Genomic DNA, 26107 nt, shown 5'->3' with positions numbered 1-26107 from the left:
CCAACTGCACCGTTTACTTGTCTAGGCAAATTACTTCACCTTTCTAAGTCTGAATTTCATCCTAGATAAAAGGGATAATAATAATACACCTCTAGCTTGTATTTTATGAAGATAAAAATGAAGAATCTATCTAAAATGCTTAGCCACTGACTGGCACTCAGTAAGCACTGAGTAATTTTTACTCATAATTATCAAGCCATATTAAGAAATTATTACTCATATTAAGAAATTTTTACTCATTATTATCAAGCCATATTAAGAAATTATTTTCAAGCCATATTTGCTGTTGCTGGTGCAAACAAGAGCAAATGATTTGACTAAGATAACTACATGTATCACCTATATCTAAATCTAAAAATGTTCCTTTAGCATTCTTCCTTCAGCAAAAAAAATAAATTAATAAAAAGAAGCAAGTTAATTAATTTAAATGTTCCTAAATTTTAACATTGAGCAGATATTTTATTCTGCTTCAAAACTTTTGGGAGTCTGCTTTACCAAGAGTAGAAAATCTAAAACACATGATAGAATTGTAGGCTTTTCACAATTTGCCTGTATCACATTTCCTGCTCTTCCTTTCTTTTACCCCATCTCTGTCTCTCCACTCTAGACATCTACCTTCTCACCATTTTCAAAGTGGGCTATATTCTCAAAGTTTTGGAGCAATGTTATCTCCTAAGAGATGAGTCATTAAATGCTACATTGGCATTTCCTGCAGTTCCTCAAAAATCATTAGCCAAGACCTGAAACAAAATCGAATTATTCCTATTAATATGTGTTGCAATATCCACCAGTGTAGTCTTCTTGAGAATAAAGATTCAGACTCATAAAACTATGTTAGGCTGTACTTGGCATCAGAGTCACGTAGAAAGATGTGAGACAGGAAACATACCACACCAGCAAGGCAGTGTGAGGCATTCTCCCCTCAGTGGGAGGTCCTACAGCAGCTTACTCAGCTGTCCAGGAGCTATTCTCTTTTTTCCCTCCCCGTCTCCCTAGAGAAAGCTCAGGTCTAAGGAGATGAGATTCATATTGGGCAAGTTTCCCCACAGGAGCCAATATCTCTTGCAACAACCTCAAAGTCACTGCTTCTAGGTCCCCTGCAATGTTAATCTACTATCACTACACTCAGGGAAGCCCAAATACGTGGCTTCTTATTAGGTATTTATAGTTCTTCTGGTCACATGCATTTTACTAATCAGAAGCCATTTTTGTCTTGAGCAGTGTTGCCTTATAACACAATGGACACTCTACCTCTATCTAGTTTCCAGCAAAATTTTTCTACCTTTATCCAGTTTCTGGCAAAATTTGACATTTATAGGAAAGCGTGTGCCTTAAAAATGGGCAATTACAGTAGTTTTTCCAAAAATGGGGGAAAGAGAGGGAAGAGAGAAAAAGACACTTGAAAAGACAGTTTAACAATATGCTTACCATCATTAGCTGCACCATCTGCTAGAAATATGTAATAGCTTGTGTTTAGATCAAATCTATTCTTAACTCCAGGAAGGGTAATGTTTCTTCTGAAAGAACACTGCATAACACCGTCTGCCAACCTCCAAGCCATATCCTCAAGGGTATCCTACAAACACACACAATGGGTCTTCTCAGCACTTTCCAAAGATTTGCTAAAAATAAGATATGATCAAAATCCTGCCCTGTTCAGTTTCCTTTCTCTAAGATCGTATGTGCATGCTTTGTCTGCAGTGTCATTGTTTTTCCACTTCCTCTTTGAAGAGAACAAGAAACATTTTCTCCCAGTTTATTTGTCTTTATCCCACTTGGCAAAAAGAAAAAATATTATTTTTACTTTGAGCCAGAACTCCACAATTCCTCTACCTAGGTTAGAAATTTTAACAGATGTACTAACTCCATCTGGCCACTAGTATACAATCAAAAACATTGAAATAAACAATTAACAAGTACTACCCTAGTGGCCAAAATGCAACATGCAACTGGGGAGAAGTTCCAAGCCAGCCTTGGGAGTCAATCCCATGGGAAGGCTGTGCACAGTTATGTCATTAAGTAATAGCTACTGCTCCATCAGAGCTCATTTGCTATGTCATTAAGTGATAGCTACTGCTCTTTCAGAGCTCATTTGCTTGTCAACTGTCCTGCAAAAAAGACACTTCTCTACCAGAAATAGCCCACCTTTGACACACATGCCAACAAAGGGCACTTAAGACAACTGTCCAAGGCATCTCCAGCCTTCATCAAATGTGCTCCTCTTTCTCACTAGTCAAGAAATGTTGTCACTAATGTCATCCTCTGTCTTAGAAACCCGTCTGTAAGCTTTTGAAAGGAAGCTGATGCCCTGACCATCTTAATAAACCATAAAGTACTTTTTTGTAAGATACAACCAAAAGGATGTAAGTGACACAAGCAAGAATTCATCTTTTCCTATAAGAGAAACTTCTGAAGTGTAGAAAAGTTTCTCAGAAATCATTATGAGAGGAGCCCTGCTGGCAGGCCCCTGCTCAGGCTAGGTGGAACTGTGGGGGTTGGAGGCAATCTAGCAGCACAGCCACGCCAGTGAGAGCCACACAGCCGGAAAGCGGGTCTCCAGGTGGAGGTTCCCAGAATTTTCACACCTACCCTGGAGTCCATTACAGGGTGACTTCGCCCCGTTAAATGGGAAGGCTGGATGTACACAGTCTGATCTTCATGAATACACAGATAAGCATCATCATCACCCTGAAAAACAATTGCAAATGAGAAAAAAAGCTCAAAGGAATTTCAGCATTTTATTTTCTCTTTTTAAAAAAGTACATCAGGAAACCAAATATTATGTGGTGCTTTGAAAACATAATTTACTGAATCATGAATGATGCTATGAATTCTAGAGAACCGGCTATCTGATTTGCGAGTTGCAAATAATTTTGTTATAATACAAAAGCACTAGAATTTCAGTGTAAAATAATAGATTAAGATAGATATATAACATGTTTATATGTTCATAAACCCATCACTAATCGAACACCACTTTAATATTTTCATGTATATTCATCCAAACCTATTTGTATTATACCTATTTTTTCCTTCCCAAATGGGAAAATATAGAGTTCTGTTACCTTTCTTCAATTAACTTATCATAAACAATACTCCAGATATTTATTTATTAATAAATATCTATATCCTACATATTTTAATGACCAAATACACTGCATTGTACTGGATATTTTTTGGTAACTTCTAAGATGGAAGACACTGTAAAGAAATATTGCTACATAGTGTACATATTCAATAGATTTAATGTTATATAACTGAGGCAAAAATACCTGCACTCAAGGAGGAATCAGTCAAACAATCTACCTCTTATCTATCCTTTAGTCTCCAAGGATCCTTAACTCTGAAAGTTAGATCTTATTCTTTAAAGTGATAATCAAGCCAGACACAGTGACTCACACCCATAATTCTAGCACTTTGGGAGGCCAAGGCAGGAGGATTGCTTGAAGCCAGGAGTTTGAGATCAGCCTCGGCAATATGGTGAGACTTCATCCTAAAAAAAATTTTTTAAAAATCAGCCAAGCGGGCCGGGCGAGGTGGCTCACGCCTGTAGTCCCAACACTTTGGGAGGCCGAGGCGGGCAGATCACGAGGTCAGAAGATCCAGACCATCCTGGCTAACATGGTGAAACCCCGTCTCTACTAAAAATTCAAAAAATTAGCTGGGCATGGTAGTGGGCGCCTGTAGTCCCAGCTACTCAGGAGGCTGAGGCAGGAGAATGGCGTGAACCCGGGAGGCGGAGCTGGCAGTGAGCCGAGATCGCGCCGCTGCACTCCAGCCTGGGCAACAGAGCGAAACTCAGTCTCAAAAAAAAAAAAAAAAAATCAGCCAAGCATGGTGATGCATGCCTGTGGTCCCAGCTACTCAGAAGGCTAAGGCAGGAGAATCACTTGAGCCCAGGAGGTCAAGTCTGCAGTGTGGCATGATCGTGCCACTGCACACCAGCCTGGGCAACTGAGGGAGACCTTGCCTCCAAAAAAGAGAAATAAAATAGAATAAAATAAAGTGATAATCAAAAAGCAGACTGTCAATTAATAGGGGAAAAAAGAATGAAAAAGAATACCAAAAAAGAAGCAGACTGTAACTTCAAAGTACATTTAAACAATGGCACAAAGGAATAATCTCGATTTTAAGTTATTATCCATGGTTTGGTCTTTCACTTGGTTTCTCCATAAACTATCTAACAAGGTTCTTTATGTGCTTTAGTCACCCAATTCCTTAAACAAGGTCCAAGACTACCCAGTTATAACAAATCTTGCTATAAATTCCAATATTAGATTCTAACATACTTCTATAGTTTCAGATTCAACTTTATTTTTAAATGTTCCACTTTTAAAAACTCTCAAGGATGTACTCTTAGCAAAGTAATTATGTACTGTTACACATATTACAGTAAAATCAGAATTAGCTCAATTCCAGATAAGAAATTTGGAGCAATCATGACTTAAACCAGGAGTCAACAAACCATGGCCAGCAAATCAAATTCAACCTAAAGCTTGTTTCTATATAGCTCATAGTTTAAGAATGACTTCTACATACTTAGGTGGTGAAAAGAATGTTTCATGACAAATGAAAATAAATCAAACTGAAATTCAATGTCCATGTTTCATTGGAACACAGCCATATTTATTCATGTGCATATCATCTATGGCTGCTTTTATACTACAACAGAGTTTAGTAGCTACAACAGAGACCATATTGCCCATGAACTCTAAAATAGTTACTACCTGGTCCTTACAGAAAACGTTTTTTGAACCCCGATTTATTTTTTATTTTTTAAAAAAGTAGAGATGGATTCTCGCCCTGTTGCCCAGGCTGGTCTTGAAATCTTGGGCTTAAGCAATCCTCCTGCCTCAGCCACCCAAAGTGATGAGACTACAGGTGTAAGCCACCATGCTGGGCCTGAACCCTGATTTAAACAATGCATGTTTTCTATAATATCCATCATGAATGAGACATAGAAATTCTTTTGTTACACAAAAAATTTTAATACAAATAATGGTTGATTTGAGGCAAACTGAGGATGAGAAGTCAAATAAAATCAATACAAGTAGACCTCCCAAATATTAGAGAAGATGATGGGGATAGACAGCAGGTAACTCTCAGTTCTCACTATTCCAAATGAAGAGTAAGTGAACGTGCTACTCCAACCTCAGGCTCCAGGCAGTTCTAGAAACCTCAAGTTTGAAAGCATAAAAGTACACCATATAAGAACTTCCACCAAATCCCTGGGTTGTACTGAAGCTCTCTCCCCAGTTTGCCCCTCTCAAGTCAAGCATTTAGAGAGCATCCTATGAGAGAACATTAAGCTGGACACTGTGGGAGAAACAAAAATGACTTTATTATAAGAATATGGCTCTTATAACCTAAAGCTATATTTTATCGAGCCAGACAGATAGGTAAAGTGACATGAAAAGACAAATTATGTATGGCCAGAGAATTGAAAATGGCTTATCAGAAAAGACAGTAATTAAGCAGACCTTAGAAGATAAAACATATTTATAGGAGGACAAGGTAAAGATGAGATTAAAGGAAAGGTTTTCCAAGTTGAAGAACTTCTAGGACCAATGATATAGAAATATGAAAATTTTAAGAAACAGGTAGTTTTGCTAGCTAAAATACATAAAGGATAAAAAGAGAGCTCTAAGACTGAAAATTCTAGAAGTATTCCCAAAGTAGTGAGCACCATGCTTTAAGAAAAGAACAGTTTTTCTATAATTACTATATAATTCTATAATTACTAAAGTTTTGCCAAAGGTTTGGAGGGATATTTTTGAGACAATTTTTTTTTTTTTTTGAGACAGGATCTTGTTCTGTCACCTAGGCTGGAATGCAGTGGTGCAAATACAGCTCACTGCAGCTTTGACCTCCTGGGATCAAGTGATCCTCCCACCTCAGCCTCCCAGGTATCTGGAACCACAGCTGCATGCCACTACACCCAGCTAATTTTTTATGAATTTTTTGTAGAGATGAGGGTCTCGCCCTGTGTTCCCAGGCTCATCTTGAATTCCTGGGCTCAAGCAATCCTCCCACCACAGACTCCCAAAGTGCTGGGATTATAGGCATGAGCCACCACGCCCAGCCAAGATGATCTTAAGTGTGGCTTGGGGAGAAAATTCCAATGGCTGTGTGAAGGATGAAATGAAAGAGGAAATCATGGAAGCAAGAGGACTAATGGCGGGTTACTACAGCAGTCCAGGAAGCAGACAGTAAAACTACAAGCCAAGTCAGAGATAGTGACAATGCAACAAAGAGAATGAAAGAGGTATGTCAAAGATAGAATCAGAAGTACCTGGAGATCAGTAGCAGTGAACATATTAGCACCCAAATCTTGATTTCCAGATCTATTCCTACTAAAAGGAAATAAAGCTCTTTTGAGAAATGATGAAATGCATGAAAGTATGAATGGAGAACATCTTGTTACACCAGAAACAAAGACATGCTCAAAAGTGGTGGAGACACATCAAAAGGACACAGAAGCCTGCTGGAAAGGGCTCCCATTGGCCGCATTGGCATCAATATGACCCTCTAAAAGAATGCATGGTGGTAATAAACTACAACACAATGGACAAAAGAAACCCATTAGTCCACAGTGTTATATAAAAGGGAAGGGCAAGTGCAGAGAAAAGAAAACTCGTATTTTCATAAGAACGCCAGCTAATAAGTAAGTTAGAAGATCACCATTTTGCAACCACAAATATAACAACTGATTCATAGGAGAAACATCAATAAATGCAAAAACCTAGTTACAGGCTATTGGGGAACAGATTATTCATACAGACTCAAAGTATCATCCCACATATTACTTATTACAAAAAGAAAATAGACTTCATGATACAGAAATCTGACAGACACCAGTGATCAAACATAGCATCACCAATAATAGAACAATTGGACATTATTAAACTTATGAAATAATGCACTGATGTGGAAATAATATCCCTTATGTAGCATTTGTGCCAAAAAGTCTTAACATAAATCTATTATATAAATTGTAGAATATTCTACAAATAACTGGCCTGAATTTAATTTATAAAAAAGAAAAACAATTAAGTAACTGTTCTAAAGTAAAGGAGATCCAAGAGATATAACAACTAAATGCCCTGAGTAATAACTGATTGGATCCTGAATAAGAAATATTTTTTAAAAACAAAGGACTTTATTGGGACAACTGGGAAAATTGGAATACAGATCATCTGTTACATAAAATTAATGTTAAATTTTCTTAATGTGATAAAAATATTGTGGTAATTGTAGGAGAATGTCCATGTTCTTAGAAGACACATGTTGAAAACCTTAGAGATGAAATGTCATGACTATCTGTAATTTACTTTCAAATAATTCAAGAAAAAAATATGTATTTATATACACCACAAAAATCAACTTAGGTAGATAGAAATAGAAAGATAAAGTGGCAAATCTAGGTGAAGGGCTTATGGGTGTTCACTGTACTATCTTTTTAACTTTTATTGAGGTTTAAAACTTTTCAAAACAAAAAATTGGAAATGGCAGAAGGAAGGACCTGAAAGATGGATGAAAGGAAGGAATCCAAGTCAAAACCAACATTTCTCTGAATACCAAAAAAGATGCTGGCAGCAGTAACTGATGTGTTTATAAATTGCCTAGGACAGTACCCAACAAGAAACAAGCCATCAACAATGGTAGCTGCTTTCCTAACATTGCTGATCACCAAGAATGGGGAAGACAAGGAGACATCAGGGGGCATAATAAAAAGTTCAGTCTTTTAGATGTTGCTTTGTGCTGTCCAGGAACACACATCTGGACGAGACCAGCCTGCAGCTGGAAATCACAGTCTGGAGTCCAAGGGAGTTCAGGATTGGGGACATCCTGGAATTGGGGCATGGAGAGATCATGTATGGAGTAAGATGATACAGTGCAGTGGAAGGAGAAGGAAGGAAGCTAATAATGCGCATACTTGATAGACTTTACATTATTTAACAAAATATCTCAAATAGGAAAGAGCTATGTACAGTACATCTTCACTTAAACTCATAGGTAAGTTCTTGAAAATTGTGACTTTAAGCAAAACAACATACAACATGGCCAATATTCTTTCCTCATCAATGTCATAACAAAACGATATTGAAGGAAATGATATTATTCAAGGAACTGCTATATGTAGCCTCACTTAAAGTCAGAGGCTCCAAAAACCTATTGACGACATGAAGTGAGGACTTATTGTACTTGGAAATTCAGTTAAAATTCACACATTAGCAAGTCATTATTATCAGAAATAGGGTAAATTACACATTTTGATTTTAGTGATGAGGGCTAACTTACCAAAATAATTGCTAACATTAATTTACAAGCCAAATTGAAAAAGGGGTATAATTTAGGTTATCGAATGAGTATTCGTGACATCAGATACCTTCAGTATTTAAATTTACATTATACACTCCAAAGAAATAGCAGGTCACAAAAATACCTGAAAGTTTTAAAAGTAATAACCAAAAATAGAAATAACCACTTAAAAATATATTTTGAGGATGATTCATTTCCCCCAAGTTAGTCAAACAGGTGTACAGATTATTTTAATCATTAAACAGGATTTCTCTGTAAATCAACTGCACCTGCGTAATTAAGCCTTTTTTGTAAACATTTTTGATGAGTACTATACTGGAAACAGATAAGATTTCTAAGTAAGATAAATATATCTTGAATTAGAGATAAATGCTTTTGTGCCATCAATGCCTACAATTTAGAACAGAATAACTGACCTACCTGTGGGCTACTCATTACCATACTGAATGCAGTAACAGTCTTTCCCTCTTGCTTACAGGTTTTATGTAACCAGTAAAAGGAAATGTATCGGTATACTATAGCATGAATCTTGGCTATAAAGTGACTGGAATAAGTTGGATTTTTTTTTAAGTGGCTAGAGCATATATCTAAATGAGTGCTGTAACTCAGAGATGAACCTTAATGAAACTATACATTCATTCAACAGGTTAATCCTTTTTGGACTCATTTTCAGAATTTCCTTTCTAGCCAGTTTTATCACATTCACATGACAGCAGCACTACCACCACCTATCATTATTGCTTTATAGTCACATTTTATTTTCAACTCAACCTCATTCACCTTATACACTAAACATTGTTCATTTTTGCCAACACTAAGAATATCCAAAAGAATATGCTACAGGTCTGATGGCAATCACAAAAGGAAGTGGGGAAGATGTTTTGAACAATCAGTGCATCAGCTGAGCAAGTATAAAATTTCCTATACAAGCAACTTGGAAGGGGAAGGATTCATTATTTCTTATATGTTATTTTTTTAAGTACATGGTATCTTTTGTATCTCACAGACTTAAGGTATATCTTTTGTTTAATGAAAGAAGATAGAAGTGCATTCTAGAGGTGTCTAGTGAAATATGTAGGTCATATATACATACTGAAATGGTATCCTACATCATTCTCAGCAAACTATCGCAAGGACAAAAAACCAAACACCGCATGTTCTCACTCATAGGTGGGAATTGAACAATGAGAACACATGGACACAGGAAGGGGGACATCACACTCCGGGGACTGTTGTGGGGTGGGGAGAGTGGGGAGGGATAGCATTAGGAGATATACCTAATGTTAAATGACGAGTTAATGGGTGCAGCACACCAACATGGCACATGTATACATATGTAACAAACCTGCACATTGTGCACACGTACCCTAAAACTTAAAGTGTAATAATAATAAAATAAAATAAAAATAAATAAAATAAAAATAAAAAAGAATAAAAAAAAGAATTAGGACAATTAAAAAAAAAAAAGAAAGTTAGTTACATCCAGCGTCTTACAATACTTGCAAACACTGCTCCAGGGCCAATGTGATCAAGTGCACTTTCAGGACGAGCATTAGTTTTTCTATTACAGCCATGTCAGAGTTCCTTTTCTTTTTCTGAAATATGATTCCCTAAAGAAGTGGTGTTAAGTTTAAATCCTGATAAGAAGAAAACTCTCAAGACAAGACCCCTTGCCTGTGCTAATAAGGGGCTTTCTCCATTTCTGGTCATCCCTATGTCCCAAGGCCCACTCTGCTTGAACAGGACTTATACACATCCTGGCCACAATACTCTTCCTGCTCCCTAGGAAAGCGAGGTGCTTATGCAGGCCTCTGCTCTTCCACACCACAGCACAAGGCTGCCACCTACAGAATCATTTAATCCATTTCAGCACTACCCAGGATGAGTGAGAATCGGCTTAAAATAAATGCTGCCTTCTGCTGATTTGACAAAGGAGCCTACTGTAATACATGCTGCCTGGATATACAAGTTTAATTCTCTTTTTAGGAAAGGCACTGATGACTACTAAAATAGGACAAAAGAGCAGGAACACATGTTTTAGTTCTGGCCACTTGAATAAACAATTCTGGTTTGAAAAGCATTACAAAAAACATGACATTTTATGCAGAACAACTTTTCTTAACTGTATTTCCTACTTTATCGCAAAGAGATAGACAGACATAAAATGGCAAATACACTGGAAATAAAATGATCTTCCAAACTTTCCTTAGGACAGCCTGTTCTTGGAAGTAATTGCTCAACTGTTAAAATCATACAGTACTCAAAGCTGTTTAACTTAGAATCTGTTCTAAGTTAGTTTCTCCTGGATGATCATTTGACCCTGGAACAAACAGTTTCAGTGATTCTCCTTTTGGTTTCTTGTTTGTTTGTTTTGGGGGGGTTTTTTTAGATGGAGTCTCACTCTGTCGCCCAGGCTGGAGTGCAGTGGCACAATCTTGGCTCACTGCAACCTCCGGCTCCCAGGTTCAAGTGATTCTCCTGCCTCAGCCTCCCGTGCAGCCGGCATTACAGGTGCCCGCCACGATGCTAGGCTAATTTTTGTATTTTTAGTAGAGGTGGGGTTTCATCATCTCGGCCAGGCTGGTCTTGAACTCCCGACCTCGTGATCCACCTGCCTCGGCCTCCCAAAGTGCTGGGATTACAGGCATGAGCCACCATGCCTAGCCGTGATTCTCCTTTTGTTACCACTTATGTAAGTGAGAGGTACCAACCATCCATTGATCATGAGACAATGCAAAGGATAAATAGCCTTTACTGGGGCCACTCATTTCAACCATCACCGATTGGTCATCTCTTGTGAAGGACAAGAAGACACAGGAAGCCTCCTTCTCTGGGTCACAGTTCAAAGGACTCCTAATACAGAACTTCTTGTTCCCACAATCTGAGGCACTGAACTAGAAAAATGACAGAGGAAAAAAAAATCTTAATTATCAAACAAGCAGTTCATTGGCAATGACAGAAGAATAACTACCTTCAAGTACGGGTAGCTCCCAAATTAATGAGAATACCTTTCCATAATAAGCATTCAAATAAGGAAACAAAAGACACATCCCAAATTAAAAACGATCAGAGCAGTAGTTAGGTTATGAACTTTTAAACTTAATTAATTTTAATTAAAATTTGGAAAACATACACTTGTTGGGCTGTAATTGTGCAAGAGTATTAAAGCTCCTGTAGTACACAAAACATTTCACATTAAGTATGTTTTGGAGCAAAGTTTCTGATAAGTTTTGAGAAATTTTTGAGTTAATATTTCAGTCCCTAAGACTTAAATGACACTAACGTTCCTGCCTAAAGGGTATCCTCTAGTTCTCAGAGATGAAGATTTAAAAAGCAAACAAATAAATACTTAGAAAGCTATTATATTTAGGTTGTGGATTCTGCTTCTAGAATTCTGATTCAAATTTCGTACTAAAATGACATAAGAAAAAAATAGTTGCCCCAATTTACCAGCATTCCAAATAACCATAGTGATTTATTGGGGGGAGAAATAAGCAACAATCGGATGACTTAATCCAGAGCTTCTTGATAAGGAATATAAGACGAAGAGTCTTAGAAAAAAAAATCAGCTGTATAATCTGATAAATGAGCAGACTTTGTTCGAATGCTGTGACAGTAAATTTCAGAAGAGAGCTAAACATTATGTAACTAGAGTTCATGGAAATGTAAAGACAGATCATACTAGGGTGAAGAGAACAAGCCACTGGGGAATTAAGAAACTTGGACTTTGGTCTCTGCTCTCCCCTTCCCTACATCATGTTTGCCAAAGGACTTGTTCTCTCAGGATCCCTGAACCTTCAACTACACAACAAGAAAACTGTAAGAAATAGACCCTGAGGTATCTTCGAGCTCTAAAAATGCTATAAACCTTTGACTCTGAATGAACCTCCCTATAATTAGAGATTATAAACATGGCACAAAGACACAATAAAAGTTCCAACAAGAGCCTTTGATTGAATATACGGAAAGACAACAATATTGTCAACAGATTCCTACTGGGAAGCTCAGATCCAAACTGACTATGTATTTCCCTAAAGCAGCTTTTAATTAAATAAGGATTAAGCCTAAACTGAGAGCTAGTACAAATAACAGATCTAATTGTATGGTCAAATGAAAGTGCAACAATCATAATAATGTAATCAAATATAGTGCCCATATGCCATAAGACGTTGAAGAGAAGGAAAACAAAATAAGGAGCAAAGCGCATTACTTTGTCTTCTCTATGTGAATAAAAAGGTACAAAAGGATAATAAAAAGAAGGAAAAAGAAAAGGAACTAATGTTTACTGAATATCTATTAAATGCAAGACACAGTTATAGAAAACTTACATTCATTATTTTAATTCTTACAGTGATACTAAGAGCTAAATATTATTACATCTCTTTCTATAGGTGAGGAAACTGAGACTGAAAATTAAATAATTTGCCCAAAGACACATGAAAACTAGGCAAGTCAGTATTTAGGCCCATGTTTGTTCTTTCAACTGAAACAATCTTTCTCAACATGTTTTTTTTTTTATTGTATCCACTTCTGAATTGAGAAGTCTAACTTATCAGAATTTCCTGCAGTAAAACTCTTCTTCCTTATGTTTCTAATATGCATAACACTTTCCAAGATATGTCTTGTCAATCATAAATCTTTTGAATCAGAGGGCCTAGATGAAATTCTAACTGATGAATTTACAAGACATTTTCTGCTGTTCAGCATATACAATTCCCTAGGACTCTCTGACCTTAATGAAATGAGATCTAAGAGTTATATCACCATTTCAAGAATCTCCTCCAAATCTTGTCTAAATTTAACTTAAGCTCTTCTTTTGATATCTGGCTGTGTTTAAAAGAAAGAAAAAAAACTATTGCTTCATCAGATTTATTTTCAAATGAAAACGTATCCACCACCAGTAGAGACTACAGGTGAATGTCATGACCAAACCTTGAACATGCAGGGTCTTGCATTCCCTTCATTCTAACCTGTAAGTCATAAGGTTGCAATGAAGGCTTCCTTCAGATTCCTACAGAGGACTCCAAAACGTGCTACCACTACCCAGCACAGCTACTTCTCTATGCACTTTGCCACACAAAATACACAGAACCACAATTTCCAATCACAAATTTACCTCTTTGCTCACATAGAGAAAACTAAGTACAGCACTTTACTCCTATGTAATGTCTTATTTTGTTTACCTTCTCTTCTGTATTTTATAATATATGGACATTATATTTGGCCACATATTATTTAGATTACATTTAATGAAGCTATAAAAATGTTACTTAAGCTGGGCACAGTGGCTCACACCTGTAATTCCAAGCACTTTGTGACTCCAAGGCAGGAGGATCACTTGAGCTCAGGAGTTCGAGACTGGCCTGGGCAACATGGTGAAACCCCATCTCTACAGAGAAAATAAAATTGTTACTTACTGGTTTGGTTAAGTGGGAAACTGGAGGTAACGTTGGCAAAGGTACTACTGTAGCTTTAGGTGTTGTAAAAGGAAATGCATTTGGTTGTGAAATTATAGGACCAGGAATCTTCACCCAGTAGATTTTATACTTCTCAACAACTGTGACTCTGAAATGCAATACCAGTGAGATTAGAACCCTAATTGTGTCCTGTCACAATCAGATCAAGACGTTAAAGGAAAAAAAAAAGAGAGACTAAACTAGAAAAACATGACTTACTACCTAACAGGACTATTAATTTTGCCTGAGGCAAATCTCTAACCACTCTCTCCCACCCCATCACTTGACAAATTTTTATTGCTTTCTCTCCTTCTGTCCCTCTTTTCTTATTTGTCTGTTTTGGGGGCATATTCACAATAGCCATGATGTCAGACCCAGGGACAAAACTGCACAGATTTCTACTTCCTGGCATATGAAGAACATACTACAAGTCATTTCAGAGTGCAGTATTCAATTCTTCCAAAGGGCATGTGTAGCAAGCAACAACAGCAAGAAGCTATAATAGAGGCTGCATCAGTAACCATCAGCTTTCACTGGGGTCACACCCCCTTTTTCACATTCCATCTAACATACCAGTGCAGAATTGTGTTACTGTGTGTTGGGGACCCACGCACAAAGTGAAGAAAACAGTCATGTCAGGATAGCAATCCTTCCCTTAAAATATATGTCCATATCACCCCTCAGGAATCATTAGATGGCATTATAACATTCCATTTCCCCTTGTATGTAGGATAAGGAAAAAGTTCTGTTTTAATTCTACTGAGTTTCATAATTTGAGAGGCATGCAGTCTTTCTGAGAGTCTAATCTGCAAGTTGTAACACTGCAAAAGAGTAAGAGTCATCCAAATTTCAAGACTTTCATTTGTATTCTCATGCTAATACAGGAGCCAATCTAAAAGTAGTATTATATAACATAAAGACTCAAGTATTAATTGATAGCTCTTATTAGGATTAAGGCAGTACAAGACTTCATTCACTCAACAAATGTCTATTAAATGTGTATTTGGTGACAGGTCCTGAGCTAGGTGATAGGTATACACTGGTAAAAAGCAAAACAAACTCCTGCATCAGGAAGGTGGTGTTATTACTATACCAAAGCTCTCCTACATGTGTGAATGTCCAATAGGTACAGAAAATGATACAGACTAATTATGGTTTCAATTATACTAGTAGTTACAGAGTTGTAAACTTTTTTTTCCTTTTTTTAGAGATGGGGTTTCACCATGTTGCCCAAGCCAGTCTCAAAATCCTGGGCTCAAGTGATCCACCACCTTGGCATCCCAAAGTGCTGGGATTACAGGCATGAGCCACCATGCCTGGCCCAGAATTATAAACTCTTATACTCACAGAAACTGTGTGTGATTTGGAGCACTGCTTGGAGCATTCCAGTAGACTTTAATTTCTGTTTTTTTAGATGCACTTCTGTGACTCACTGCTGATCCCTGAAATAAAAGGGAAAAGAGCTACCATTCAGCCACTCAATAGCTCAGCAGGGCTGGAACTTCTATCATTTTGCAAAGTAATTTATCATTGCATGACATTAGCATTCTGGTGAAGACTATTTTATTTAGAAGAAGGACTCAGGCACTCCATAAATGAAATGTTGATTGGTTGAGAACATACTAGCAGCTGGCTCTGTGAATAAATGAGAGTCCACAGAAATCTAAGAACTGAAGAGAGCTGTGAACACTGGGTACGTTAACACTAGATAGAGCTTGCTCATTGTTTCATGTACATTATAAATTTATATCTCTTCCATTAATAGATACAGATAGAATGCAGAAGATTCTTCGAAAGAGAAAAATTTCCTGCCTTCAAATACGTAGCATGATATTTTAGTCATTCCTTTCTCTAGAACAATCTTGTTTCCCACTTTCATGCACCTGGCCAACTCCTACTCATTCTTTGAGGCCTTACTTGAAGATCACCTCCTCCAAGAAGCTCTCTCCCAATTCCTTCCAGGCTGTGTGTGGCTCCCTCTGCTATGCTTCCCACTCACTGTGTATGCTTCTAACCAAAGTTATCACACGGTTCTACTTATGTGTTCATAGATGTGCTTATACGTAAAGTAAGGCGTTCTTCAAGGAGCAAGAGTAATTAAGTCTTGTCCATCACCTATCCCTCCCATTCAGGACCATTTTTGGTGTAAAAATAAATGGATGAATGAGTAAATAAATGAAAAAAAAAATTAGACGCCTGTCATACTCTTAGATCTCTGTCTTCAATATTAAAACCCTTCAAAAATTAATATAATTAAGAGCCAATATTCATATAAAACATCACAAGCTATAAATTCTTCAAACTACTTTACCTTTTATAGGGTGCTGATGTGTAAAAACATATTGCACATAAAATTAAGGAAAAAGTCTGATTGTTGTGAATCCATTTAGATGTTTACAATACATGGTTAATGTCATCATTTATCTTGCAACCACCACCTTATAGTGAAAAGACCCCCAAAAAAAACTGACAGAGAGCAATTTCGAACTACAGTTGACCCTTGAACAACACAGGTTTGAAGTGCATAGGTCCACTTATATACAGATTTTTTTTCAATAAATATATTAGAAAAGCATTTGGAGGTTTTCAACAATTTGGAAAAACTCAGACAAACTGCATAGGCTAGAAATACTGAAAAAATTAAAAAGTTAGGTATGTGTTAAATGCACAAAATATATAGGTATTAGTCTATTTTATCATTTACTACCATAAAATATGCACACACCTATCACAAAAGGTTAAAATTTATCAAAACATACATACACAAACAGACCACACACGTGCCATTCACAGAGACATATAAACAAATGTAAAAATGCAGTATTAAATCATAACTGCATAAAATTAACTGTAGTTGGGACTACAAGCACATGCCACCACACCCAGCTAATTTTTGTATTGTTTTGTAGAGACAGGGTTTCGCCATGTTTCCTAGTCTGGTCTCAAACTCCTGAGCTCAAGCAATCCACCAGCCTCAGCCTCCCAAAGTACTGGAATTAGAGGGATGAGCCACTGCACCCAGCTTTTATCGTGTTTTGTGCGCTACTGTAAACCTTGAATAACACCATGGGGCGCATACGAAGTGCCACTAGTGATGCGGTAAGAGTTCTCAAGAAGCAGAGAAAACTCATGACATTACAAGAAAAAGCTGAATTGCTTGATATATACTGTAGATTAAGGTCTGCTGCTGCAGTTGCCTGCCATATCAAGATAAATGAATCCAGTATAAGAACCATTGTGAAAAAAAAAAAAAAGAAAGAAAAGAAAAGAAAATTCGTAAAGCTGTCACTGCAGCTATGCCAACAGATGCAAAAACCTCACATTTTTTGTGAAAGACCTTTTCATCTCATATCGGAAATGCAGCTTTTATGCAGGTGTAAGAATTGCTATAAGAAAGGGATACTTATAGACTAATATTACTCATGAAAAAGCAAAGTCATTATATGACAACGTAAAGCAAATGGAAGGTGAAGGGTCTAAAGCTGGAGAATTTAATACCAGCAAAGGATAGTTTGATAATTTAGAATAAAAGTTTAGCTTTTAAAATGTCAAGATAACGAGAGAAGCAGCTTCTATTGACCAAGAGGCAACAGGCAAGTTCCCAGGCGTCATTAAGAAAATCATTGACGATACCATCCCGGCTAACACGGTGAAACCCCATCTCTACTAAAAATACAAAAGGCCGGGCGCAGTGGCTCATACCTGTAATCCCAGCACTTTGGGAGGCTGAGGCGGGCGGATCACCTGAGGTCGGGTGTTCAAGACCAGCCTGACCAACATGGAGAAACCCCATCTCTACTAAAAATACAAAATTAGCCGGGCGTGGTGGCACATGCCTGTAATCCCTGCTACTCAGGAGGCTGAAGCAGGATAATCGCTTGAACCCAGGAGGCGGAGGTTGCGGTGAGCCAAGATCCCGTCATTGCACTCCAGCCTGGGCAACAAGAGTGAAACTCCGTCCAAAAATAATAACAATAATAATAATAATACAAAAAATTAGCCGGGCGTTGTGGCGGGCGCCTGTAGTCCCACCTACTTGGGAGGCTGAGGCAGGAGAATGGCGTGAACCCGGGAGGCGGAGCTTGCAGTGAGTTGAGATCAGGCCACTGCACTCCAGCCTGGGCGACAGAGGGAGACTCCGTCTCAGAAAAAAAAAAAAAAGAAAGAAAGAAAGAAAAGAAAATCATTGAGGAGAAAGTGTATCTGCCTTAACAGGTTTTTAATGCAGACAGAAGTACCCGATTTTGGAAATTAATGCCACAAAGTCACTTATTAGTAAATAAGAGAAGCAAGCACCAGGATTTAAGGCAAGAAAGAGCAGGCTATCTCTACTATTTTGTGCAAATGCAGTCAGTTTATGATCAGGACTGCTCTTACCTATAAAGCTGCTGGCTGCTAATCCCCAAGCCTTGAAGGGAGAAGGTAAACATCAGCTGCCACTGTTTTGGTTGTTAACTACAAGAAGTCCTGGACAATAAGAAATCTTTGTCTGGATTGGCTCCAGGGACGTTTTACCTCTGAAGACAAGAAGCACCTTGCCAGTAAAAGACTGCCTTTTAAAGGTTCTTTTGGCCGGCACGGTGGGTCATGCATGTAATCCCAGTGCTTTGGGAGGCCGAGGCGGGAGGATCAGTTGAGGTCAGGAGTTCGAGACCAGCCTGGCCAACATGATGAAACCCCATTTCTACTAAAAATACAAAAATTAGCCATGCATGGTGGTGGGCGCCTATAATCCCAGCTACTCAGGAGGCTGAGGCAGGAGAATCACTTGAACCCAGAAGGCAAAGGCTGCAGTAAGCTGAGATCGCACCACTGCACTCCAGCCTGGATGACAGAGAGAGACTCTGTCTCTAAATAAATAAATAAATAAATGTTCTATTGATATTTGATACAGTTTGGATATTTGTCCCCACCCAACTCTCAAGTTAAATTGCAATCCCCAGTGTTGGAGGTGGGAACTGGTGGGAGGTGTTTGTGTCAGGAGAGCAGATTCCTCATGGCTTGGTGCTGTTCCTCGAGATAGTGAGCAAGACCTGGTTGTTGTAAAATGTGGCACCTCCCCCACCACTAACTCTCTCTCTTGCTGTTGCTTTCACCATGTGAAGTGTCTGCTCCTGCTTCAGCTTCTGCCATGAGTAAAAGGCCATGAGGCCTCCCTAAGGCCTCCCCAGAAGCTGAGCAGATGCCAGTGCCATGCTTGTACAGCCTGCAGAACAGTAAGCCAATTAAGCCTCTTTCCTTGTTAAATTACCTAGTCTTAGGCACTTCTTTTAGCAACACAGGAACAGCCTAATACAATATTAGACAATGCCCCTGCTACCCAGAACCCCATGAGCTCAACACCAAAGCCACTAAAGTAGCCTCCTTGCCTCCAAATACAATGTCTCTAACTCAGTCTCTAGCTCAGGAAGTCTTAAGGACATGTAAGGCTCTTTACACACAGTACTCGATGGAAAGTATTGTCAACGCTATGGAAGAGAACTCTGATAGAACATCATGAAAGTCTGGAAGGATTACACCATTGAAGATACTATCATTATTACAGAAAAAGCCAAGACAGCCATCAAACCCAAAACAATAAATTCCTGCTGAAGAAACACTGTATCTAGATGTTGTGCATGACTTTTAAAGATTTACAGAGCCAATCAAGGAATCATAAAAGAGACTGTGAATATGGAAAAAAAAAGATGGGGGACGAAGGGTTTCAAGACATGAATCTTCAAGAAATTCAAGAGCTAATAGACACCACAACAGGAGAATTAACAGAAGACAACTTGATGGTGAGTGTTTCCAAACCAGTGCCAGATGACGATGAGGACTATGGAGAAGAAGCAGTCCCAGAAAACAAACTGACATTAGACAACCTGGCAGAAGGGTTCCAATTATTCAACAATGCTTTTGCCTTCTTCTACGACATGGACCCTCCTATGATATAGCACTGAAACTAAAGCAAAGCGGGGAAGAATTGGTACCATATAGAAATATTTTTAAGAAAACGAAAAAACAAAAAAGTCAGACAGAAATTACAATGTATTTCTATAAAGTTACACCAGTGTGGTGCCTCTCCTGCCTCCCCTTCCACCTCCTCCACCCACCCCAAGACAGCAAGACCAGCCACTCCTCTTCCTTCTCCTCTTCAGCCCATTCAACATGAAGGCAATGGGAATAAAGACCTTTATGATAATCCACTTCTATTTAATGAATAGTAAATATATTTTCTCTTATTTTCTTAATAAGATTTTTCTCTTGTCTAGCTTACTTTATTGTAAGAATACAGTATATAACACATATAAATACAAAATATGTGTTAATCAACTATTTGTTATCAGTAAGGCTTCTGGTCAACAATAGGCTATTTGTAGTTAAGTCTGGGGGGAGTCAAAAGTTATACACAGATTTCCAATTTCCCCAGGGGTGGGGTCTGCACCTGTAACCTCCACATTGTTCAAGGATCAACTCTAAACACAAACCTGTATATCTTCACAGGTCAAAAGTTGTGACACTTCACTGTCAATCAATGTGAAGGAGCCAATAGGAGGGCCATTCAGATCCTCAGCATTACGCGCTTCTAGGAGAAAGCCTTTAAATGGATGCCCTGACAAAGTAACTGAGAAAAAGACAAAAGGGTTGGTTAAAAAGCTTAGTAATATCAAAAAAAAAAGTTTAGAGGTTGTACATTACAATTACAATGAGGTCTACATATGCAAAAGTACTCCTGGAGAGAAAACAGTCATCCTATAGGCAAAGAAGCTCTAAACTTTTTCCATAAAACTTTTTCCAGCGTTCCATAAGATATTCACTCTGTGAGATATTAATAGCCATTCCGCAAAGAGAAAAGAAAAATAGGTGATGGTCCAGGGGCAGTCCATAAGGCTGTTAGTTTGGAAAATGCTAGATGATACCAATTGGGTACTATGCTTATCACCTGAGTGATGAAATAATCTGTACACCAAACCCTTGTGACATGGAATTTACCTATAAACAAACCTGCACATGTACCCCTGAACCCAAAACAAAAGTTTAAAAAAAAAATGTTTACTTGACCTCATTAGACGAAAAAACATGAGGTGTTTTCTTTTGAATTCCAGTATTTAACACAGTGTCTGGCTCACAGTGACACTCAATAAATTCTTATTGAATTACAAAAAAAGAAAAACACTGGATGAAAGTAAATACTTGTTTCTTTACTGCAAATTTCTTAGGATATTTAATATCCTACTGTACAGTGTGAACTCTAAGGTATATTATATATCATACAGAATATTCCAAACTTATTTTTCTATATACTCTCTATGTAACAGAGTACCTGTTAACATTTTGCATTTCTAGAGTTGCAAAAAATAAAGTTTGCAAAATGCTGTTATAGATTTATCTTTAATAATCAGCCTATATTTTACCAGAGAAATTAGAGAATTGTTCTTAAAATTATATGATATCAAGAAGGACAAGGGTTTATTATATTTTAAACAAGATAAAATAAACTTCATTTTTCTCTTCTCTTGAAGTGATAGCACAATTAATAAAAATAGTAAATAACGATAAAAACTTATTTTAAAGCCTGTTCTGGATGGGAAATACACAGACTACTTAAGTAATACAGTCATCTGGAACCAAAAATAAGAAGTATGATAGTAACTTACAAAAGAAAACAGATTTAAGTGAAATCGTCTAAATCAAGTAATAATAAAGATGCAATAAACAGTAAAAGAGTGAAATCCAAAATGTAAACAGTTAATCCCAGCACGGTACCTTCAATCTGATCTCCTGGCCTGAATGTCATCTGACTCACGTAAATGTCATGAACAGGAACAGACTGTGGACTATGACCATGTTCAGGAATCATTCCATGGCATGACTGTGTTACTTTTCCATTGGGATAATTAGCCACATAACTAATGTGCAACAGAAGTATGCAGGTACCAAGAGTAAATCCAGAAACTGCCATCTCAAAAAGAAGGGTAAAAGCCCATTATTGTCATATATAATTAAAATATAAAAGCTTTTACACAACAGGACCGTAATTCTAGATAACTACTTGCTTTCTGTGTTCAGCAAACCATATTCTCAACATACCTGATAAAAAGAATGTGATATGTGAAGTTTCACCTGAATTTCAATCTCAGCTCTATAAATTACTGTGAGACTTTGGGCAAATCATTTAATCCTCCACTTCCTTACCTGAAAAATAAGGAAACAAACATCTCTTTTCAATGCTGTTTTTTTTTCTCGAGACAGAGATCTCGCTCTGTTGCCCGAGCTGGAGTGCAGTGGCACGATCTCGGCTCACTGCAACCTCCGCCTCCCGGGTTCAAGTGATTCTCTTGCTTCAGCTTCCCCAGTAGCTGGGAATACAGGCATGCGCCACCACACCTGGCTAATTTTTGTATTTTGGTAGAGACGGAGTTACACCAGGCTGGTCTCGAACTCCTGACCTTAGGTGATCCGCCCACCTTGGCCTCCCAAAGTTCTGGGATTACAGGCATGAGCCACTGTGCCTGGCCTAATGTTGTTTAAATAAAAATGAAAATATAGCTCAAAATCTGACAAGGAAGATAATAAATAATAGCTTTCTTTATTATCAATTGGAAATAATAAACTAGTCAATAAAAGCAAAAGGTTTTACTCCACGTCATCCTAGAAAGCTTAAAGAACAAAGAAGAAATGTTTCTTCTGGATTTAAATATCATCACCTGAAGAAATCTATGATAAGACTTTTCCCAACTTCCTATTAAACTGATCATGATGACTGGGTGGATTATTTAATTTGCAATACTGAAAACTGAGGATAACAGAGAACCAATTGGTAGAGATAATAATTCTACTACCTGTAGCCCAGATACTTCTGAATTAAGAAACACAATTGTCAGCCCACACAATCTTCTTCCCTCCCACGGCTCCAATATTCCTCTTAGCATCTGGATAATAGAAAACCAGCTACTTTACCTCAGTCCCACCCTCTTGTAGCCCAGACCAACCACTTTGCTTGATGCATATATTCAAAACCTGCAAATCACAGGACTCAACAAGGCTGGAGGTGATGAGCAGTCACATGATACATGGCAGTAAATAAAGTTAACACCATGGACAGGTTGCAGATGGGAAACACCTAAGAGGCAGTTTATTATTTATAGAAAAGGAGTTTTCTATATCATATATCTGGTCATAGACAATAGCAGCCTTAGAATCACTAGAAAAAATTATTGTTTTTTAGTTACGTCAATCAGGAGCAACTATTTAACTGCAGCCTAACCTGCTGGGGTTTTATCAGAGCCTACATGACCTGGAGGAGGGGAAATACCCAACTCCTGCCCACATTAGCCATCCTGTTTCACTTAAGTGGGGGAAGAACCTTGAAGCGGTTGTGAAGTTCACACTCCAGGGGCATAAGCTCACTAAAATACTGAGGTCTACTCACAGGACTACAGAACAGTTCTCCTCCTCCCTCTCCTTACCACCACATTATTAAAGGCCTATTTACAGCAGTTCCTTTTACCCACTGCATCATGTCCAGTTATTAAGAACAAATTACAAGGCATACTGAAAGGCAGAGAACACAATTTGAAGAAACAGAGCAAGCCTCAGAACCAGACTTAGGTATGATGGAGATGTTGGAATTATTAGACCAGGAATTTAAAACATTATGATTAAGATGCTAAATGCTCCAATGGATAAAGTAGATGGCATGCAAGAACAAATGCACAGAGATGGAAATTCTCAGAACCAAAAAGAAATGCTAGAGATCAAAAACACTTTAAAAGAAGTGAACTATGGGCTTATGGGTAGACTGGACATATCTGAGATAAGAATCTCTTAGCCTGAAGATATCTCAATAGAAAAATATCAAACTGAAAAGAAAAAAAAAAAGACTGAAAAAAAGAGAACAGATCCAAGAACTGTGGAACTACAAAAGGTACAACAAACCTGGAATCGGAATTCCAGAAGGAGAAGAGGGAAGGAAACAGAAGAATTATTTGAAACAATTATGACTGAGAATTTCCCCCAAACTATTATCAGATACACAATACCAAGTAGGATAAATAATAAATAAAAAACTACATCTAGGTATATATGATGATTAATTTATATGTCAACTTGACTGGGCTGAGGGATGTTCTGATAGCTGATAAAATATTATTTCTGGAAGTGTCTATGAATGTATTTCTAAAAGAGGTTAGCATCTCAGTCAGGAAACTGAGTAAAAAGATCACCTCACCAAAGTGGGTAGATATCATCTAATCCTCTGAGGGCCTAAATAGAATAAAAAAGCAGAGGAAGAGGGAATTACTCTCTCTTCTTGATCTGAGACATCCCTCTTCTCTTGCCCTCAGACATCAAGTTTCCTGGTCCTGGGGCCTTAAAACCACAGGACTTACACCAGCAATCCTTTGCCCAACCCAAGGCCCTCAGACCTGACCAGGAGGTGCGCTATGGGTTCTCCCAGTTCTTAGGCCTTTAGGCTTACACTGAACTACTCCAGCAGCTTTCCTGGTTCTCCAGCTTGTAGACAACAGATTTTGAGACTTGTGGGCTTTCAGAATCACAAGTCAATTTCCATAATAAATATCTATAATAAATATAAATAAAATCTTATTTTAATCTGTAACTGTGGAAAACCCTGATTAATATGGCATATCATTTTCAAACTACAGAAATCTAAGTGTTTTTTTAAATCCTGAAAGAAGCCAGAGGAAAAAGATAGGAACAAAGATGAGAACTATATCTGACTTTTGCTCAGAAACCACACAAGCAAGAAGAGAGTAGAGTGAAATATTTAAAGTGTTGAGAGGAAAAGGTGGCACCATAGAATTCTACACCCCAAAAGATTATCTCTCAAAAGTGAAGAAGAAATAGGAAGACTTTCTCAGACAGACAAAAATTGAGGGAATGCGTTGCTGGTAAAACCTATCTTGCAAGAAAAGTGAAAAGAAATTCCTAAGAGAAAAGGAAAACAATAAAAGTCAGAAATTCAGATCTACATAAAGAAAGGAGAGCATTGGAAAACAAATAAGTGAAGGTAAAGTAAAAATGTTTTTCTTCCACTTAGTCTAACATGAAAGTTTGTTCAAAATAATAATACATATAATTATTTGTATATGTTTATATATGCTTACTTTTGTATGCTTCTATATCAGCAAAATAAATGGCAAGATATAAGGGATGGTGAGATAGAGCAGGGACCTCTCTCTTAGGGACCTACCTCTCTCAGCGTTCATAGAATTAAACAAAGGTAGGACCTTGCTCTGGATTAGACTTTGGCTTAAGGAAATGTTGTGGTTGGTTTGATCTTCTATCCAGACCACTAAAACTTTCTCCATATCAACAATAAGGCTGTTTTGCCTTCTTATCATTCATATGTTCACTGGAGTAACCATTTTCTTCAAGAACTTTCTCTTTGCATTTACAACTTGGCTGACTGGAACAAGAGGCCTGACTTTCAGCCACTCTTGGCTTTTGGCATGCCTTCCTCACTAAGCTTAATCATTTCTAGCTTTTTATTGAAAGTTAAAGATACATGACTCTTCCTTTCACTTGAACACTTACAGGCCATTATAGGGTTCTTAAATGGCCCAATTTCAATATTGTTGTGCCTCAGGGAATAGGGAGGCCTGAGGAGAAGGAGAGAGATTGGAGAATAGCCAGTTGGTAGAGCAGTCAGAACATACACAGTTATCAATTAAGTTTGCCATCTTATACGGGTGCAGTTTGTGTCTCTCCAAAACAATAGAAACATCAAAGATCACTGATCACAGATCACCATAACAGATATAATGAAAAAGTTTAGAAACTTGCAAAAGTGTGGCCAAGCGTGGTGGCTCACACCTGTAATCCCTGCATTTTGGGAGGCCAAGTTGGGAGGATCGCTTGAGCCCAGTAGTTCAAGACCAGCCTGGGCAATATAATGAGACCCTCATCTCTATTTTTTAATTAAAAATAAAAATAATAAATAACAAATAATAAAATAGAAATTTACCAAAATGTGACATAGAGACACAAAGTGAGCACGTTCTGTTGGAAAAATGGTGCCAACAGACTTGCTCAATGAGGAGTTGCCACAAGCCTTCAATTTGTAGCCAGGAACGGGACAAGGGGGCTGGTCTCCAAACTCTGGGCTCAAGGGAACCTCAACCCTATTATCCCAACACTTTGAGAGGCTGAGGATGAAGGATCCCTTGAGTTCAGGAGTTCAAGACCAGCCTGGGCAACATGGTGAGATCTCATGTCTACAAAAAATGAAAAAATTAGCTGGCTGTGGTGGCACGTGCTGAGGCTGAGGCAGGAGGATCCACTGAGCCCAAGAATTCAAGGTGGCAGTGAGCTACAATCACACC

The 26107-nt window shown here is 37.9% G+C and overlaps 1 protein-coding gene across 3 annotated transcripts in view; it reads right to left on the bottom strand.

The window, feature by feature from the left end:
- The window catches only part of FRRS1 (ferric chelate reductase 1), a 63520-nt gene that overhangs the window by 23675 nt on the left and 13738 nt on the right, over positions 1–26107 (bottom strand). For 2 of the 3 annotated variants that reach the window (XR_010153061.1, XM_016923123.4), the window contains exons 2-9: positions 21852–21956; positions 21528–21723; positions 20249–20385; positions 15126–15220; positions 13740–13887; positions 11034–11216; positions 2590–2688; positions 1429–1576 (exon numbers count right to left, since the gene is read on the bottom strand). Coding sequence is in view for 2 of the 3 variants with exons in the window: in XM_016923123.4 (XP_016778612.1) it covers positions 1429–1576; positions 2590–2688; positions 11034–11216; positions 13740–13887; positions 15126–15220; positions 20249–20385; positions 21528–21723 (1006 nt within the window). In the remaining variant the exon portion in view is untranslated. The remainder of the gene's footprint in view (positions 1–1428; positions 1577–2589; positions 2689–11033; positions 11217–13739; positions 13888–15125; positions 15221–20248; positions 20386–21527; positions 21724–21851; positions 21957–26107) is intronic. The other variant, XM_009426086.5, reaches the window with a different exon arrangement.

The sequence above is a fragment of the Pan troglodytes genome, chromosome 1 (genome assembly GCF_028858775.2).
Source record: "Pan troglodytes isolate AG18354 chromosome 1, NHGRI_mPanTro3-v2.0_pri, whole genome shotgun sequence".
Lineage (NCBI taxonomy): Eukaryota > Metazoa > Chordata > Mammalia > Primates > Hominidae > Pan > Pan troglodytes.
Note: the sequence above shows the minus strand (reverse complement) of the source record. Positions and strands in the feature narration are given on the sequence as shown.